Source organism: Bos indicus x Bos taurus, chromosome 14, assembly GCF_003369695.1.
Source record: "Bos indicus x Bos taurus breed Angus x Brahman F1 hybrid chromosome 14, Bos_hybrid_MaternalHap_v2.0, whole genome shotgun sequence".
Classification (NCBI taxonomy): Eukaryota; Metazoa; Chordata; class Mammalia; order Artiodactyla; family Bovidae; genus Bos; species Bos indicus x Bos taurus.
In genome coordinates, this window is record NC_040089.1 from 58,206,704 (window position 1) to 58,226,946 (window position 20,243).

The 20,243-nt window shown below is 37.3% G+C and overlaps 1 protein-coding gene across 14 annotated transcripts in view; it reads right to left on the reverse strand.

Annotated features, from left to right (window-relative positions):
- The window catches only part of OXR1 (oxidation resistance 1), a 565,559-nt gene that overhangs the window by 76,127 nt on the left and 469,189 nt on the right, over positions 1-20,243 (reverse strand). For 13 of the 14 annotated variants that reach the window (XM_027561321.1, XM_027561320.1, XM_027561327.1 and 10 more), the window contains one exon: positions 2,019-2,101. In XM_027561321.1, coding sequence (XP_027417122.1) covers positions 2,019-2,101 — 83 coding nt within the window. Of the gene's footprint in view, positions 1-2,018; positions 2,102-5,048; positions 5,101-20,243 lie in introns of those variants that run through there. The other variant, XM_027561328.1, reaches the window with a different exon arrangement.

Genomic DNA, 20,243 nt, shown 5'->3' on the forward strand with positions numbered 1-20,243 from the left:
AACTAGGCACTGGGCAAGGATGAAGAAAGAATTGGTATAAGGTTTTCTATAGTTTGTTAAATATGATGATTTAATGTATATGAAGGACATGTGTAGGTTATATGCAAATACTGTGCCATTTTATGTAAGGGATTTGAGCACCTGTGGATTTTTGTATCTGTGGGACTGCTGGAACAAATCTCCCAGGATACTGTATTTTACACCTGTTTCGCTGGTTCTGCTCTTGTCGATTCCAAATGTGAGTGGTCCCTTGTATCTTTTCACTTTTCCATTTCCATTCTATTAGTCGGAAATCTTAAGAACTTTACTATCTGAAGTGAGACCCAAACTTTTTTCTATTTCTACCTTTCTAGATGCTTAAAGTTTAGGTAGAAATAGAAAAAAGTTTGGGTCTCACTTCAGATAGTAAAGTTCTTAAGATTTCCGACTAATAGAATGGAAATGGAAAAGTGAAAAGATACAAGGGACCACTCACATTTGGAATCGACAAGAGCAGAACCAGCGAAACAGGTGTAAAATACAGTATCCTGGGAGATTTGTTCCAGCAGTCCCACAGATACAAAAATCCACAGGTGCTCAAATCCCTTACATAAAATGGCACAGTATTTGCATATAACCTACACATGTCCTTCATATACATTAAATCATCTCGAGGTTACTTATAATACTAATATAATGTAAGTAAACAGTGGCCAGTAAGGGAAATTCAAGTTTTGCTTTTTGGAACTTTCTAGAATTTTATTCCCCAAAATATTTCAATCCATGGTTGGTTGAATCTGTGGATGCAGAACCCAAGGATAAAAAGGGTCAATTGTAACTGCAAATTTCAATTAACCTCTTCCCCAAAATAACGATTCTTAATTTAAATTTCAACTTGCAACCAATAACACAAGTTTTATTGAATTACAAAAAAAAAAAAAAAAAAAATCGGTAAGCTCTTGAATTCAAAACCAACTAAAATTTCATAATTCTTCACAATTGTGTGATTACATATGTAGACAATGAAATGCCCCATGCCTAAAGTCTTATGCCTTAATGAAACATCAAATTACACTACTAAAGAGTTTACTGTCTGAATTTATATTCTTAGTTTCTCAATTAGGCAGAGAAGGTACGAGCACACTCAAGTTTATAATATGTTTGAGAGAAGATTCTTTTGATAGTAGTAAATACATTTCTACCCTAAATTATGTCATTTCAAACCTTTTAAAAATAATTAAAATTTCAAACTGTCAATTACACAGTTTATGAAAATAAAGTGTGACTCAAGGTTTTGATACTTTGTTCAATTTTTAGAATTTATAAAAAATAATCAAGACTCAAGCCAAGATTGGAAGGCTTTGTGATGACACAAATGTATAACTTACTATTTTCTTAATACAGATATAACAAAATATTAGACAAACTATAGTTAAAATAACTGCTTTATAACATGTTAACATTATCTAACAACACTTACATTTAATCAAATAAGCAGCATACCACAGATTAGATTTCTCACTTTAGTCCTCCATAGTAACCAGAAATATGAAAAGCTGACTCTAAGGACATTTTTGAGAGTCATTTCTAGAACAGAGAAACTTAGCTATGTATCAGTGCAAATAATCGAATGAGAGAGGTTATTCTAGAAAATTAATATCAATTTGCTTTTTCCATATTCTGTCATTCTCATTATCACTATCATTGCTGGGAATACAATGAAGATCACATTTTTTAAAAAGTAAGTGCTTACCTAAAAGCCCAATCTAATAAAAATTATTGTAGCACAGAAACTTTAACTCCCAGCAAACTATTATTTTATTAAATTTTCTAGAATTATCTTCATATCACACTTAAAAAAAAATCCTAAATACAATTAAAAAACAAGTATCATTGTTAGTAAAAGTTACTGACAGTGAAGTACAGATTTTTAAAATAAGGAAATTAGGAACCCTTGTCTCATTTACAGTATAAACAAAGAATACCTTCAATAAGACTATCACAAACAGAAATCACCTTTTCCAAAACAAATAACTTACAGTATATTTAACAGTCCCTTTGGGTTTCTGAAAAGACATTCTTCTCCCATCTTTTTTGTCTAGGGTCTTCTTTTGGCCAGTATCTGGAAAAAAAGATGATGTAAAATTCTATTAAATTATTTTCCCTTTCAGAGTAATTTAAGGACAGCTAAATAGAGCTGAGGGAGCAGATATTTACAGATTCACCAGGAATACAGCTTGCCACCTAGGATTCTCTGCTCTAAAATACAACCAAATATCAAAATAAGTAAATGTACTTCCTTCCCTGCTAGGTTTACAAACTGACCAGTATGAAGCAATACATTTAATAACTGGAAGTCAATTCAAAACCTAAGGAAGGAAGGAGACAAGATGGCGGAGAAGTAGGTGGACAAGGGGCACATCTCTCTCCATGGATGTATCGGGAACACAGAAGATCAGATGTAAAAGATCATGTGGAGCACGAGCTGAGGCTGGCAGGAGTCCCTGACCACCAGAAAGGAATATATAGAGCCACACAAAACTGAGTAGGATGAAGGAAGGAAGGAAAAAAGAAGAGCAGAGTGAGCAGGGTCAGACATGCACCCAGCAGGTGGGGAAGCTGAAGCAGCGGTGAGATCCCCACATTTGGGGCAATCAGTTGGGACCGAGGGGAAGCATTCAAAACTGCTGGAGAGTGAAGCAGCTGATATGTGACAGTCTGAATAGAGTGAGACCCACACAGACAATCTGGGACGTGACCCTACATACCCCAGACAGGAACGCAAGTCCACTAGAACGTGTGATGGCTGGGAGCTGGAGTGTAGGGATTGGAGAGCAATCCCAGGGTGAGGACTGCTTTTCACTTCAGAGAGATGGCAGGAGGAGACAGGAGAGAAGATATGGCCACAGGGAATGCTTTTGAAGCAAAGCTTGGAAGCCATGGAGGCAGGGCACTACTGCTGAGTCACATGCAGGGTGTGGAGTCATCACTTAAAAACTTGGAACAAAACTACCATATAACCCAGAAATCCCACTAGTGGGCATATACCCTGAGAAAACCATGATTCTAAAAGACACATGCACCCCAGTGTTCACAGTAGCACTATTTACAATAGCCGGGACATGGAACCAGCCTAGATGTCCACTGACATATGAATGGATAAAGAAGTTTTGGTCCATATAAACAATGGACTATTGAACCTAGAACCTGTTGTACAGAGTGAAGTCAGAAAGAAAAAAACAAATATTGCAATATTAACACATATAAATGGAATTTAGAAAAACGTTACTGATGTAACATTTGCAGGGCAGCAAATTGTAGGGTAGGGCAGAGATAGACTCACTGAATGCATTACTACAAATAAAGCTAGTGGAGGTGGTGGAATTCCAGCTCAGGTATTTAAAGTCCTAAAAGATGATGCTGTTGAAGTGCTGCACTCAATATACCAGCAAATGTGGAAACTCAGCAGTGGCCACGGGACTGGAAAAGGTCAGTTTTCATTCCAATCCCAGAGAAAGGCAACGCCAAAGAATGCTCAAACTACAGTACAATTGCACTTATTTCAAATGAGAGCAAGGTAATGCTCAAAATCCTTCAACCTAGGCTACAACAGTATATGAAACAAGAACTTTCAGATGTACAAGCTGGATTTAGAAAAGGCAGAGTAACCAGAGATCAAATTGCCAACATCCGCTGAATCAGAGAAAAAGCAAAGGCATTCCAAAAAAAAGATCCTCTCTGCTTCATTGACTATGCAAAAGCTGTTGACTGTGTGGATCACAACAAACTGTGAAAAATTCTTCAAGAGATGGGAATACCAGACCACCTGACCTGCCTCCTGAGAAACCTGTATTCAGGACAAGAAGCAACAGTTAGAAACAGACATGGAACAACAGACTGGTTCCAAATTGGGAAAGGAGTATGTCACGGCTATATATTGTCACCCTGCTTATTTAACTTATATGCAGAGTACACCATGCTAAATGCTGGGCTGGATGACTCACAAGCTGGAATCAATACTGCTGGGAGAAATATCTACAACCTCAGCTATGCAAATGATACCATTCTAAAGGCAGAAAGTGAAGAGGAACTAAAGATCCTCTTGATGAAGGTGAAAGAGCAGAGTGAAAAGCTGGCTTAAAACTCAACATTCAAAAAACTAAGATCACGGCATCTGGTCCTGTCACTTCATAGCAAATAGATAAAGTGGAAGCAGTGACAGATTTTATTTTCTTGGGCTCCAAAATCACCGAGGATGGTGACTGCAGCCATGAAATTAAAAGACACTTATTCCTTAGAAGGAAAGCTATGACAAACCTAGACAGCATATTAAAAAGCAGAGAAACCAACTTTGCTGACAAAGGTCCATACAGTTAAAGCTATGGTTTTTCCAGTAGTCATGTATGGATGTGAGAATTGGACCATAAGGAAGGCTGAGTGTGGAAAAAATGGATGCTTTCAAACTGTGGTGCTGGAGAGGACTCATGAGAGTCCTTTGGACAGTAAGGAGATCAAACCAGTCAATCCTAAAGGAAATCAACCCTAAATATTCACTGGAAGGACTGGTGCTGAAGCTGAAGCTCCAATCTTTGGTCACTTGATGTGAAAAGCTGACAAACTGGAAAAGACTCTGATGCTGGGAAAGACTGATGGCAGCAGAAGGGAGTAACAGAGGATGAGATGGTTGGATGGCATCATTGATTCAATGGACATGAGTTTGAGCAAACTCTGGGAGATAGGGAAGGACAGGGAAGCCTGGTGTGCTGCAGTTTATGGAGTTGCAAAGAGTTGGGACGGGACTTAGCAATAGAACAACAATAAAGACTCAGACACAGAGAACAGACTTGTGACACAGTGGGGAAAGGAGAGGGTGGGATGAATTGAGAGAGTAGCAAAGAAAGTAGATTAATTGAGAGACTAAGATACATATTAGCACATGTAAACAGATAGCCACTGGCAATTTGCTGTATGATGCAGGGAGCTCAACTGTGTGCTCTCTGACAACCCAGAGGGGTAGGATGTGGTGGGAGGTGGGAGAAAGGTTTAAGAGGGAGGGAACATATGTATACCTATGGCTGATTCATGCTGATGTATGGCAGAAATCATCACAATATTGTAAAGCAATTATCCTCCAATTAAAAAAATAAATCGAAGAAACGCAACTGTCAGCTGAAAGGAAGTTATTAAAAAGCAAATTAAGGACTTAAAATTTATTAATTTATTAAAAGTAAATTAAGTTATTAAAAAGTAAATTAAATATCTTTCAACACATCTAGTCCTATTATAATAAAGTATATTTGAAGTTTATTATTATTAACCAAACCAAGTTTGAAGCATGTAACATTAATCTTCACAGAGGAAAACATCTCTAGTTCTAATACAATCATAGTTAAAGATAAAATCTTCACTATGGAGTTATATTAAAATACTGTATTCTTTATACATACCATGAAGTAGATTAAGATATGCTTTCATATATAAACATACTTTTTATGCACACCATTTCAGATAGAGTGCAAACTATTTGTCACTTGATTATCAAGATATTTCATTTGAACACATCATTACCACCAAGTTTATAGTATCTGTTTTAAATTCTGTATTAGTGTTAGCTTTCTCATCTGTACTTCATGTAACAAAGATTGCACAGAACTGATAAAATATCACTCCTATCTAAACAATTTTAAATAAAATCAATCTCTAAAAAACTAATAAACTCAAAACTGAATAAGATCATAAACATAACAAGATGTTATAGTTATGCTCAATTTTTACAAGATTAAAACAGTAATTCTCAAAGAAAAATTAGCTCTACCTAAGCCTAAGGAATTTACAAAATATCTTCCTTTGTTCTCCCTCCATCCAATCTTAATTGATATTTTGACTATTCTAGAGTTTGTTTATACGTATCTAATTAGCTCAGTTAGGTGAATGGTTCTAATGAAGCATTAACAATGATAAAAATAAAGTTCACATCTCAAAAAAACCCAATTTGCTCTACAGTACTTAAAAAGGCTGTCACCTTTCTGATCACCCAGGTTAAGGCAGATCTCTACTACTAGTCATATAGGGTCTTTGTTTCCTTCACAGTATCTGGCACAGTTTTAAGTTTCTTTTTAAATCTCTTCCACTAAACTGTAACCTATAAAACACCCTACTTAGTTCCACAATGACTCCTCAGTACCTAACAAAGAGACTAACACATAGCAAGCATCAAATGTGAATGAAATAATGTTTTGAAGCTACGGCTTAAACTGTATCTAGAACTGCCACAATTCTTACAGTCATTTTCTTTTTAAAGAAAAGTGGACAAAGAAGAAAATTATATACTATTTGGCTGTAGAAAAAGAGATGTTTTCCTAAAGTTACGCTGGGAATGAAAAATAGTATAATTCTTAGGGAAAGACAGCATTTTTTCTTTTCACTATATTCCAATTTTCCTCCATTAAACAGCATATATTTAAGTTTGTTTTTTGTGATAAAACATTAAAGCTATTTTAAAATACATTAAAATATTAATTCCTTTCCTCTATCTCATTTTGCAATTTAAAAGCAGTGCAAAATGTAAGTTCAGTTTACTTTTAACTAATAATATATATCCTTTCATGATTTCAGGAGTAAATGATGGTCTGGACTTGCTTTGTATAATTGTATTTTTTAATCTGTTAAAAGAGTTCATTAAAGGTCTAAAAGAAAGTGTTAGTCACTCAGTCATGTCCGATTCTTTGCGACTCAAGGGACTGTAGTCCATGAGGCTCCTCTCTCCATGGAATTATCCAGGCAAGAATACTAGAATGGGTTGCCATTCCCTTCTCCAGGGGATCTTCCTGACCCAGGGATCAAACCTGGGTCTCCTGCATTGCAGGCAGATTCTCTGTCTGAGCCACCAATTACAATTAAATTTGCAACTGCAATATCATTTTCAAAAGTTTACCATGGAGTGCAGTTCAGAGAAAGAAAACTAATATATCAGCTTTCTGCAGCTTAAAGTTTGAAACAAACTGAAAGCACTCACTTTAATAATTTAAAATTATAATAAAATATATTGCAATAAGTCATTATAAGTTCTAAAATTATTTTAATAACCAATATTAAAACATATATTAATAAATATAAGTACCAGAGCACAATGAAATACACTAATCATTCTCTTCTATCAATACAGAAATATAATCACAATATTTGAGAATTGAAAGTGATCACACGGGTTACGTAGCCCCGTTTCCTATTTGTTAACTTTATACTACCCTTTTAAAGACAGTTGCCAGTATACATGAATCTGGATTGGGAGTATGGAAAAGAGAGGCCCCATTTAGCTTCCTCACAAAATTATTAGTATTACAGTTTAGAAATGCATAGATATTTATGATTTGAAAATGAAAATAATAGTGAACATATATCAAGTGCCTAGCATATGCCAGGGCTTCCAAATAGCTCAGTTGGTAAAGAATCCACCTACAATGCAAGAGACCCAGTTTGACTCCTGGGTTGGGAAGATCTGCTAGTGAAGGGATAGGCTACCCACTCCAGTATTCTAGCATGTGCCAGGTACTGCTCTAAGTACTCATTTCCTATCTTACCTATTCATCAACCTTATACAGAGGGTATCACTTTTACTCCCATTTTACAACTGAGAAAACCAAGGTACAATTTTGGTTATTACAACAGGATACTGTTCAGCAGTTCACTGCTAAACACTGTGTGCTGAAATGCAAATAACCATCCCCCCACAAGAGAACAATCTGTCACAAAATGTCAACCCTGCACAAGGTGGGAAACCATGCAATATACCCTAATAGTAGCCATGACATATAGAAGGTGCTCCATAAATATCAAATGAATATATAATACTTTCCCCTGAGGTACAATTATCTGGTATGGTGGAAAGAGCAAGGGCATTAGATTTTACATATCAGAAGCAGAAGCTTAATGTATGTAATCTAAAACAAGAAATTCCCATCTAGACTGTATTCTATAAGTTTTGATACACTGTATTTTAATAATTTCATCCAAAATATTTCATGACTTCTACCCTAATTTCTCCATTTGCTATTTTAAGAATATTGCTTAATTTGCTAATCTACGACAATTAAAAATTTTCATCTTTTGGTTAGTGATTTCTAACCATACTGTGATTAAAAAAAATACTCTTAAATAGTTAAAACCTGTAAAATTCATTAAAACTTGCTTTACAATCATGTATAAATTTAGCAAATGCTCCATATACATGTGCTTGAAAAGAATGTGTACTCTATACAGAAGGGCAGTGCTATATGTATGTGTGTGTGTGCATGAGTGGACATGCACGCACACACCCACACACGAACACCTATCTCCATATCCCTGAGATCAAATTTTCTGACTGGGTTCAAATCTTCTATATACATATTGGTTTGGTTCTGCACACTTTCTTCAAATTACTGCTAGAGATTGTTAAAATCTCTCACTATGATTGTGGGTTATTCAGTTCCTCAAACGTTTCTTTACTTTGCTTTCTATATTTTGAGACCATGATATTAGGTTCACACAAAATAAAAACTGTTATATCTTTCTGGTTATGTTGAACCTTTTCTTAGAATATTTTTAGACTTAAAGTTTGATATACTTTTAAACAATTATTTTTATTTTTTTGGCTGCTCCATGTGGCATGTGGGATCTTAGTATCCCAACCAAGGATCAAACCCATACCCCCTGCAGTGGAAGCCAGGAGTCTTAACCACAAGGGCCAGTAGGGAAGTCCCAATTGAGCAACAAAGATTGACCTAGAGATTATACTAAGTGATGGCATTCATATAGAAAAAGACAAATGTCATATCACTCATATGTGGAAGGAACCTAGTTTTTTTAAAATGATACAAATGAACTTATTTATAAAACAGAAACAGACTTACAGATATTGAAAACACACTTATGGTTACCAAAGGGGAAAGGGTGGCAAGTGAGGAATAAATCAGGACTTGGGTTGAATATACATGTGCTACTATATATAACATGGCATCCGGTCCCATCACTTCATGGCAAATAGATGGGGAAACAATGGAAACAGTGAGAGACTTTATTTTGGGGGGGCTCCAAAATCACTGCAGATGGTGACTGCAGCCGTGAAATTAAAAGACGCTTGCTCCTTGGAAGAAAAGCTATGACCTACCTAGACAGCATATTAAAACGCAGAGGCGTTACTTTACCAACAAAGGTCCATCTAGTCAAAGCTATGGTTTTTCCAGGAGTCATGTACAGATGTGAGAGCTGGACCATAAAGAAAGCTGAGCGCCGAAGAATTGAAACTTTTGAACTGTGGTGTTGGAAAAGACTTTTGAGAGTCCCTTGGACTGCAAGGAGATCCAGCCAGTCAATCCTAAAGGAAATCAGTCCTAAATTTTCATTGGAAGGACTGATGCTGAAGGTGAAGCTCCAATACTTTGGCCTCCTGATGAGAAGAACTGATTCACTGGAAAGATCCTGATGGTGGGAAAGATTGAAGGCAGGAGGAGAGATGAGATGGTTGGATGGCATCACTGACTTGATGGACATGAGTTTGAGTAGGCTCTGGGAGTTGGTGATGGACAGGGAAGCCTGGTGTGCTGCAGTCCATGGGGTCGTGAAGAGTCAGACATGACTGAGCTACTAAACTGAACTGATATATAACACTGGGGAAGAAAATGGCAACCCACTCTAGTATTCTTGCCCGGAGAATCCCATGGACAGAGGAGCCTGCTAGGCTGCAGTCCATGGGGTCACAGAGAGTCAGAAAGGACTGAGTAACTAACACACACACATTAAACAATTATGTTAGTGGTCATACCATAAATTATAGCCTAAATTGTTAATTTTCAGTCTAATATTTACTAGTACTTTTATCTTCCTTCTGGTCAATGTAAGGATGTTAAAAACTGTGTGATCCTACCAAGACTTATATGCAATATTTATTGCATATTTCAATTATATATATATATTCAAAAACACTCTTAAGACATTATTTTTCTAGACAGTCAACATTCATTTGGTTCTTCCCTCATATTTACCATTTTTATCGCAACTCTGGGTAATTTTGCAGGGGATGGATTCTTAGTTGGTACGTGTTCTCCTCTGTTGTTTAGTTTCCACTGTTTCTGTTGAGAAATAACTGTCAATCTTATTCTTACAGCACTGACTACTTGTTGTAAATGCTTTTAAAATTCTTCATCTTTGGTGAGATTTGTACTGATTCCACTTGGGGCTTTGGAGAAGGAAATGGCAACCCACTCCAGTATTCCTGCCTGAAGAATCCCATGGACAGAGAAACCTGGTAGGCTATATAGCTAGATACGACTGAAGTGACTTAGCATGCACACACTTGGGGTTTGTAGCGATGCTTGAATCTGTGAATTTCATCATTCTTGGCATTTTCAGTCATTCTTCTCTTAAATAATACTTCTGCCTTAATTCTTTCTCTCCTTTCCTTTGGGGACTCAAATATACACATATTAGAACTTCTAATTATATCTTGTATTAAACTTATTCCTGCCTTTATTTTCCAGCTCCCCCCCCCCCCACTTTATTCTGGATATTTTCCTTTGATCTATTTTTCAATTCACTAATTCTTTCTTCTGTGGTGGCCGATTTGCTATTAAATTCATCCACAAAGGTCCTAATTAGAAAATTATTTTCAATTCTGGAATATCCATTTTTCTTTTTTATAGTTTGAATCTCTACAAAACTCTCAATCAGCTCAAAATTCTCAACACAGCTATTTTAAATCTGATAACTGCAAGATACAGGGTTCCTGTGGGTCTATTTCTATTCTCTTGTTGTTTCTGATATCTTACCAGGTGCCTAATTATATTTTCTGTACTGTAAATTAAATATGAAAAATTGTCTATAGACAGAATTTGACACACAGAAAGCTGAAATTCTCTAGACAGGATTAATGCTTGCTTCTGCCAAACACTTGAGGACACTAGCAATACCAAATCTTATTAATGCAGTTATAGGAATGATGATTTAAAGCCAATTTACCATCCTATGAGTTTTCCTCTATTCCTACAGCATTTTGGGGGTCCTAAGTGAGAGTAGTTCATTCCTCTACTGTGGTAGGTCTTGTACTGTGTCCCTGTTCCCTCATACTAACAGACTGCCAACAGCAACTTTTAATCTCTGAGCTGCTGCTTCTGGAATCAATACTTCCCCTGGGGAAAAAAGCAATCCCAAATTGGAGCTGCTCTTCCTTCAGCCTCTGTCCTCACTCAGATCCTAATCTAGTTCTATCAATCAGTTTTCTGATAGCCTCAATAAAATTTGTTTTGGCCCAGCTATTCATGCACTGAAGAAGGAAATGGCAACCCACTCCAGTGTTTTTGCCTGGAGAATCCCAGGGACCGGGGAGCCTGGTGGGAGGCCATCTATGGGATCGCACAGAGTCGGACACGACGGAAGCGACTTAGCAGCAGCAGCAGCACAGAACTGGTGGAGAAGGAAATGGCAACCCACTCCAGTATTCTTGCCTAGAGAATCCCAGGGACAGAGGAGCCTGGTGGGCTGCCGTCTATGGGGTCACACAGAGTGGGACACAACTGAAGTGACTTAGCATGCATGCACTTATTTATTTATAATAGAAATATAGGTGATTTACAATGTTGTGTTAGTTTCTCATATATAGCAAAGTGATTCAGTTATACATAGATCAGATCAGATCAGATCAGTCGCTCAGTTGTGTCCGACTCTTTGCGACCCCATGAATCGCAGCACGCCAGGAGTTCACTCAGACTCACATCCATCGAGTCAGTGATGCCATCCAGCCATCTCATCCTCTGTCGTCCCCTTCTCCTCCTGCCTCCAATCCCTCCCAGCATCAGAGTCTTTTCCAATGAGTCAACTCTTCGCATGAGGTGGCCAAAGTACTGGAGTTTCAGCTTTAGCATCATTCCTTCCAAAGAAATCCCAGGGCTGATCTCCTTCAAAATGGACTGGTTGGATCTCCTTGCAGTCCAAGGGACTCTCAAGAGTCTTCTCCAACACCACAGTTCAAAAGCATCAATTCTTCGGCGCTCAGCCTTCTTCACAGTCCACCTCTCACATCCATACATGACCACAGGAAAAACCATAGCCTTACATATTGTTTTCCATTATGGTTTATTAGAGAATATTGAATATGGTTCCCTGGGCTATACAGTAGGACCTTGTTGTTTATCTATTTTATATATCATAGTTTCCATCTGCTAATCCCAAACTCATAATTTGTCCCTTCCCACACCCTTTTCCCTTTGGTAACCATAAGTTTTCTATGTCTGTGAATCTGTTTCTGTCTCGTAAATTAGTTCAGTTGTATTATATTTTAGATTCCACATTTAAGTGATATCATACGGTATTTGGCTTTCTCTGACTTACTACACTTGGTATGATAATCTCTAGGTCCATCCATGTGGCTGCAAATGGCATTATTTAATTCTCTTCCATGACTGAGTAGTATTCCACAATATATAACTATTGTAAACAGTGCTGCAATGAACAATGGGGTGCATGTATCCTTTTGAACCATGTTTTTCTCTGGATATATTACCAGGAGTGGGACTGCTGAATAATAAAGTAACTCTATTTTTAGTTTTCTAAGGAATCTCCATACTGTTTTCCATAATAGCTGTAACAATTTACATTTCCACCAATAGTGTAGGAGTTCCCTTTTCTCCACAAACTCTCCAGGATTTATTAATTGCAGGCTTTTCAATGATTGGTCCAGTTTTTTAAATTGTTCTTAGCAGGACAGTCTGAATTATCTAGCTTGCTATTATTACCAGTCTGAGAAGTCCAAAGAGATTTTTAAGCAGAGAATTGACAAAGCAGTATCAGACCTTTAAATTAAAAATCATTTTGGTAATAGAATGGGAAAGGCAAACTAGAATAAAGCAAGCCTGAAAAACCAATGATGAATCCTGTATGAAGTCTCATTTTAATATACTAAAAGACTCCTAATATAACTGAATATTGTAATTTTGGCTGTAGTTACTGATAAAAAGTTTGATGATTTAAAAATATTGAGCTGGGAGTCAATTATTTTCATACGATAAAACAGATTTTAAACTCTGAAAATATCTTCAAAACTAAGAAAGTTACACTGAGAACTGCTTTTCTAATTAACTGATTCCATCTATAGTGCAGTAGTATAGGAAACTATGCCTATGTTTTCAACCTTTCACTTGCTAATGACTCCTTATCCATAGTCAAAACAGAAAAAAAATTTTTTTTAATCCCTCAGTTTTTCTTCAACTTTGTACCCATCCTGCTCTAGATATCAGCCTTTCTGCTTCTTTTCATAGTTGAACTTTTAGAAATGAGTCTAGTCTCACTGTCCTTACTCTATCAAGAGATTCCACAACGTACTGCAATAGCTTCTGTCTTCCCAGTTCCCTAAACCTGTAAAGGAGACCAAACTAAGGGGAAAATCAGATGAGCTTTTTCCATTTTATTTTATTTGCTCTTTGTGAAGCACCAAACTAAGGCCTTAATGCTCACCTTTCCTTTTTATTTGGTAACATCTCAAGTCCCTTGGTCTCTAAAACATTTGCTGTTCCCCTTTAATGCTCCTTTCCTCTACCTAATCAAGGAATTTTTGTGTGTGGCCCACTTCTTCTTTTTTTTTTTTTTCACGTTTCAATGCCATTCTCCCAAATCTCCCCACCCTCTCCCTCTCCCACAGAGTCCATAAGACTGATCTATACATCAGTGTCTCTTTTGCTGTCTCGTACACAGGGTTATTGTTATCATCTTTCTAAATTCCATATATATGCATTAGTATACTGTATTGGTGTTTTTCTTTCTGGCTTACTTCACTCTGTATAATAGGTTCTAGTTTCATCCATCTCATTAGAACTGATTCAAATGTATTCTTTTTAATGGCTGAGTAATACTCCATTGTGTATGTACCACAGCTTTCTTATCCATTCATCTGCTGATGGACATCTAGGTTGCTTCCATGTCTTGGCTATTATAAACAGTGCTGCGATGAACATGGGGTACACATGTCTCTTTCCCTTCTGGTTTCCTCAGTGTGAATGCCCAGCAGTGGGATTGCTGGATCATAAGGCAGTTCTATTTCCAGTTTTTTAAGGAATCTCCACACTGTTCTCTTTGGTGGCTGTACTAGTTTGCATTCCCACCAACAGTGTAAGAAGAGTTCCCTTTTCTCCACACCCTCTCCAGCATTTATTGCTTGTAGACTTTTGGATTGCAGCCATTCTGACTGGCGTGAAATGGTACCTCATAGTGGTTTTGATTTGCATTTCTCTGATAATGAGTGATGTTGAGCATCTTTTCATGTGTTTGTTAGCCATCTGTATGTCTTCTTTGGAGAAATGTCTATTTAGTTCTTTGGCCCATTTTTTGATTGGGTCATTTATTTTTCTGGAGTTGAGCTGTAGGAGTTGTTTGTATATTTTTGAGATTAGTTGTTTGTCAGTTGCTTCATTTGCTATTATTTTCTCCCATTCTTTTTTTTAATTTATTTTATTTTTTTTTTAATTTTCTCCCATTCTGAAGGCTGCCTTTTCACCTTGCTAATAGTTTCCTTTGTTGTGCAGAAGCTTTTAAGTTTAATTAGGTCCCATTTGTTTATTTTTGCTTTTATTTCCAATATTCTGGGAGGTGGGTCATAGAGGATCCTGCTGTGATGTATGTCGGAGAGTGTTTTGCCTATGTTCTCCTCTAGGAGTTTTATAGTTTCTGGTCTTACGTTGAGATCTTTAATCCATTTTGAGTTTATTTTTGTGTATGGTGTTAGAAAGTGGTCTAGTTTCATTCTTTTACAAGTGGTTGACCAGTTTTCCCAGCACCACTTGTTAAAGAGATTGTCTTTAATCCATTGTATATTCTTGCCTCCTTTGTCAAAGATAAGGTGTCCATATGTGCGTGGATTTAAACTTTCATGATATAGAATGCTACTGTTGTTATTTAGTTGTGTCTGATTCTTTTGTGACCCCATGGACTGGAGCCCACAAGGCTCCTCTGTTCATGGGACTTCTCAGGCAAGAATACTGGAGCGGGTTGCCATTTCCTTCTCTAGGGATAGTCCCAACCCAGGAATTGAACCCCCATCTCCTGCACTGCAGGTGGATTCTTGACTGCTGAGCCACTGGGGAACTTCCATATAGAGTGCTAATACAGCCTTGCTACTTAAAATTATGTTCTAAGGATCAGCAGCACTGGCATCACCTGGGAGCTTACTGTGAACAGAGAATCTCAGATTTCACTCCAGAACTACTGATTCCCATTGGCATGCACAATAAATTTGAGAAGCACTGTTAATAGAGATTTTGAAAGGATTAAGCTTGCAGACTGAGTAACTGACAGAAGAAATAGGCTTCTTTACAACTTCCCACTCATGACAGTAACACTAGCATCTTCAAACGTCTGTCAAACTAATTGTTTAATAGTCACTGTGATAGATTACTACTGTTACTAAATATCTTGTATCTCCCTGGGGAGGAAAAGAAAATACACTGTACCATCCCACTGATGTCAGACATGAATAGAAACCATAAGTCTTTTGGCAGAAGTGTTAAGATCCAACATTATACTTCTTAGCTCTTTTTTCCTTCTATCTTAAGACCAGGGCTATTTCATATAGTGGCTACTCCCTAAAAGGCTATTACACATACACATACCTGTGCACACACATCTAGTCATTCCTGTTTCTGCTCCTGGTTAAATTATAGTGCTTGGAAAAGAAAATTTCTTCAAGAATTCATACATAAGAAGCAAATCACTGACTAGCGGAAAAAGAAAACAGTCTAGCTTGCTTAAGACACAAGAATGAGATTATACCAAGGGTATCAAAATAAAAACTCTAGGAATGATAAAAGGATCTAACAGGGAGTACTGAACAATTATATAGGGGGGGAAATTGCAAACATAATGTAATAAATACCAGGAAGTGGAGAGAAGAAATACAGGAGATGAAACGTTCAAATCACCTAAGAGTTAAACAAACCCCACCTAAAACTGAAACGAGAATGTAATAATACCAACCTCTTAATATTTTTGCAAATTCTGCTTAACTTTAGACACACTAGGAAATACTTGCTTAAGGCAAACAAATATTATCTTTTAGTCACTCTTACTTTCTAATCATCCACTCATCATTTTATACATAAATATACATAAAACTGGAGAAGGAAATAGCAACCCACTCCAGTATTCTTGCCTAGAGAATTCCATGGACAGAGGAGCCTGATAGGCTACAATCCATGGGGTCGCAAAGAGTCGGACATGACTGAGCAACTAACACACACACATACATAAAATAGATCTGAACAATAACATCTACCCTAAAATTAGTAATATCACTAGATATTGGATTAGAGGTAGCTTTTAAACTTTGATTTTTGTTATGTATGACTTCATAGTTAGCACGCATTAGTTTTACCAAAGTTTAGAATCTAGTACCCACCTCTCAGTTAAGACAAACCATCAGATAACTGCATATATAATCATTTTGGCCCTATATGGAATTGTTTTTTACAGCCTTGCATTTTGTTGTTATACCATTGAACTACATTAAGTAATGGTATTAAAAAAACAGCTTTTTGAAATCAGAATCTGTATTTACTATAAAGATGATAAGGATATTTTTTGCTATGTTAAGAGTTGCATGAGGATTTTTTTCTCTTTATTCTATCAGGAAAAGTCATGTTTCTTTTACCTAAGCAATAGTTTTATCTTTACCTTAGTGACATTGTGATTTATCCCTGATCACATTTCCCTTTTTTCACTGATTGCTAGAAATCAAAGGCAAATTTTGGGCCTTTCCCTAATACATTACTCTGACCTTAAAATATGCCCCTTTTTGTATGAACATTCATTCATTCAACAAAAGGTATTGAGTCTCAATATAAGTTTGCTGGTGGCCATTGGGACTTTTATACACAGAAGACTATTTGCAATTACTTTACTTTTTAATTAATCTTTGATTTACTGAAGTGCAAATATAAAAATCCAGTTTTCCCTTAAGTCTTCAACTATGTCAGTGTATTATACTTACAAAACTAGTAAATTTTAACACTTTCTAAGATCTTTCAATAGTTAACTCAGAAAACAAACTAGATATCCTTAAATAATCCCATTTATAAACTAGAGTAATTACATTCTCTCATCTATACTAAAAGGCACTTATAAATCTACTATATTTTATTGTAAACACTTTAATTGCCTCTATAACAAGAAAATCTTTCTAAACTCTTTAGTAAATACATTACAATAAAGTTTTAAATATAATGAAAAGTTCTCTTTGGTATTCATTTTCAATTAAATTCTTAGACTAATTTACATGCACTCTAATAGGCCTAATTCTCTGAAATATAACAAATATTTTAAAGACCAAATACACTAATTATTCCTAATCTTAATACAAAATACTAGGTATTTAACAAATTTCATCATTTCTATATTTACTTCTGACCTTAACATGAACAAATCTTAATGTACCCACTAAAAAAAGCAGTGATTCTCAAAGTGTGGTCCCCAAATTAGCAGCATCAGCATTAGATGAGTTGTTGCTGGAAATGCAAACTATGGGGTCTAGCTCAGAAGTATTGAATCAGAAACTCTAGAGGAGGGGTCCAACATTTTCAACAAGCCTTTGGGTGATGCTGAGGCACACTAAAGTTTGAGACTTACTGCTTTATTGTAGCCTGAAATACTCAAGAGGCAGTTCTGTCCAAAAACACAGATAAGTCTTGCGTTCAGCCATCCTGTGAGATGAGCAGCAATTCTAAAATGGGCAAATCTACTCGTGAGAACCAATGGAATCAGGGAACACTGTTATGACTTCAAACTTCATCAAAGTTACTATCAGAGCAGACTGAGGCTGTTTATCTAGAAAAGATTCTTTCCCCACCTCCCACCTTAGGAAATGAGACTAAGACTGCAGACATCTAGGATTATCTTCTTCCGTGACTGACCAGTACTCTTAATTAACAGTTACCCTAACAACTGGGCTTCCTTGGTGGTTCAGATGGTAAAGTGCCTGTCTGCAATGCAGGAGACCTGGGTTCGATACCTGGGTTGGGAAGAACCCCTGGAGAAGGAAATGGCAGCCCACTCCAGCAGTCTTGCCTGGAAAATCCCATGGACGGAGGAGCCTGGTAGGCTACAGTCCATGGGGTACCAAAGAGTCGGGTACGACTGAGTGACTCCACTTTCTAACAATTGGTACTACAAATCCTTTACAGGCACTTGGTTTTTCCTGGGTTCAAGTTAAACTATTATCTAACTCTTTCAGACAATCTGCATCTCAATTTCCAACCCGAAATGTATCAAAGTTTTCTTACACCTTCCTTGGAGTTTGTATTTTCAGCTCAGTCATTTAATATTTTTCTGACTCTAAAGAAATTTCAATGACAATCCATCTTATCCTTTACCTAAATTGTTTTAACTTTAACATCAAACAAAACAATCTTGCATTCTTCTCATGCTTTTTTCTTGTCTGACATAACTCTTAGAAATAGGAAGATAACACTCAAATGGATTTTGTCTCTCTCATTTCTCTGCCTAGCCAAGTTTCTTAATCAGGAAAATGGGTTAATAATAGTACTTACCTCACCAAGTTGTTATTAGGATTAAACAAAAATATTTGGTAGTAGCTGCCCCATATAAAGAGAAGGCAATGGCACCCCACTCCAGTGTTCTTGCCTGGAGAATCCCAGGGACGGGGGAGCCTGGCGGACTGCTGTCTCTGGAGTCGCACAGAGTCAGACACGACTGAAGTGACTTAGCAGCAGCAGCAGCCCCATATAAAGTGTTCTTAGCTGCTCTAATTTTCATTTTCCCAAAAGATATTGTTTTATTAATAAATGATAAAAGTAAATGAAAAGAAACTTTAAATAGGAGTTCAGATATACATATTTAAAGTATACTGTCACCAAGTGGGAAAATAGAGTTGCCATAACAGGGAAGTTTATGATAAAAACTATATTACAATTAAGTTGGAACTCTAATATTTATATTTAGAGCCCCACTGTTCATGGGGTTCTCAAGACAAGAATGCTAAAATGGTTTGTCATTCCCTTCTCCAGTGCATCATGTTTTGTCAGAACTCTTCACCACGACCTGTCTGTCTTGGGCGGTCCTACACAGCATGGCTCATATTTCACTGAGTTACACAAGGCTGTGATCCATGTGATTGTTTCGGTTAGTTTTCTGTGACTGTGGTTTTCTTTCTGTCTGCCCTCTGATGGATGAGGATAAGAAGCTTGTGTGAGCTTCCTGATGGGAGGCACTGGCTGTGGGGAAAACTGGGTCTTGCTCTGGTGGGCAGGGCCATGGTCATTAAACATTTAATTTTCTGTTGATGTGTGGGGCTGTGCCCCTCCCAGCAGTTTGGCCTGAGGTGACCCAATCTTAGAGTTTGCAAACTCTATGGTAGGCTATAGGCTCTATAGCAGGGGTAATGGTGACCTCCTCCAAGAGGACCTATGCCAGCACACCATGCCTCCCAGGATTGCTGCTGTCAGTGCCCCTGACCCCAAGGCAGGCCACTGTCAACCCACACCTCAGCCATACTCCCAAACAGTCACAGACAAGTCTGGCTCAGTCTCTTGTGGGGTCACTGTTTTTTTTCTCCTGAGTTCTGGTGCACATAAGGTTTTGTTTGTGCCCTCCAAAAGTCTCTGTTTGCCCAATCCTGTGAAAGTTCTATAATCAAATTCCACAGACCTTCCAAACCACATTCCCTGAATATTCACTGGAAACATTGATGCTGAAGCTGAAGCTCCAATACTTTGGCCACCTAATGCAAAGAGGCAACTCACTGGAAAAGACTGATGCTGGGAAAGACTGAGGGCAGAAGAAGCGGGTGACAGAGGATGAGATGGTTAGATAGCATCACCAACTCAATGGACGTGAGTGTGAGCCAACTCCAGGAGATAGACAGTAAAGGACAGGGAAGCCTGGTGTGCTGCAGTCTGCAGGGTCACAGAGTTGGAGACAACTGAGCACCTGAACAACAACAACTAAATACTAAAAAAATATTTTTTTACGTACTTATAACTACATGATCTAGTAAACTGACTATAGTGATGCCTCCAAACATGAGCTATGCGCAAGGCCTAAAAATTTTTTTAAATCATAAAATAATTTACTCTTTGCTTGCATGCACGCTAAGTCACTTCAGCAGTGTTCGACTCTTTGCAATCCTATAGCCTGCAGCTTGCCAGGCTCCTTTGTCCATGGGGATTCTCCAGGCAAGAATACTGGAGTGGGTTGCCATGCCCTATTCCAGGAGATCTTCCCGATGCAGG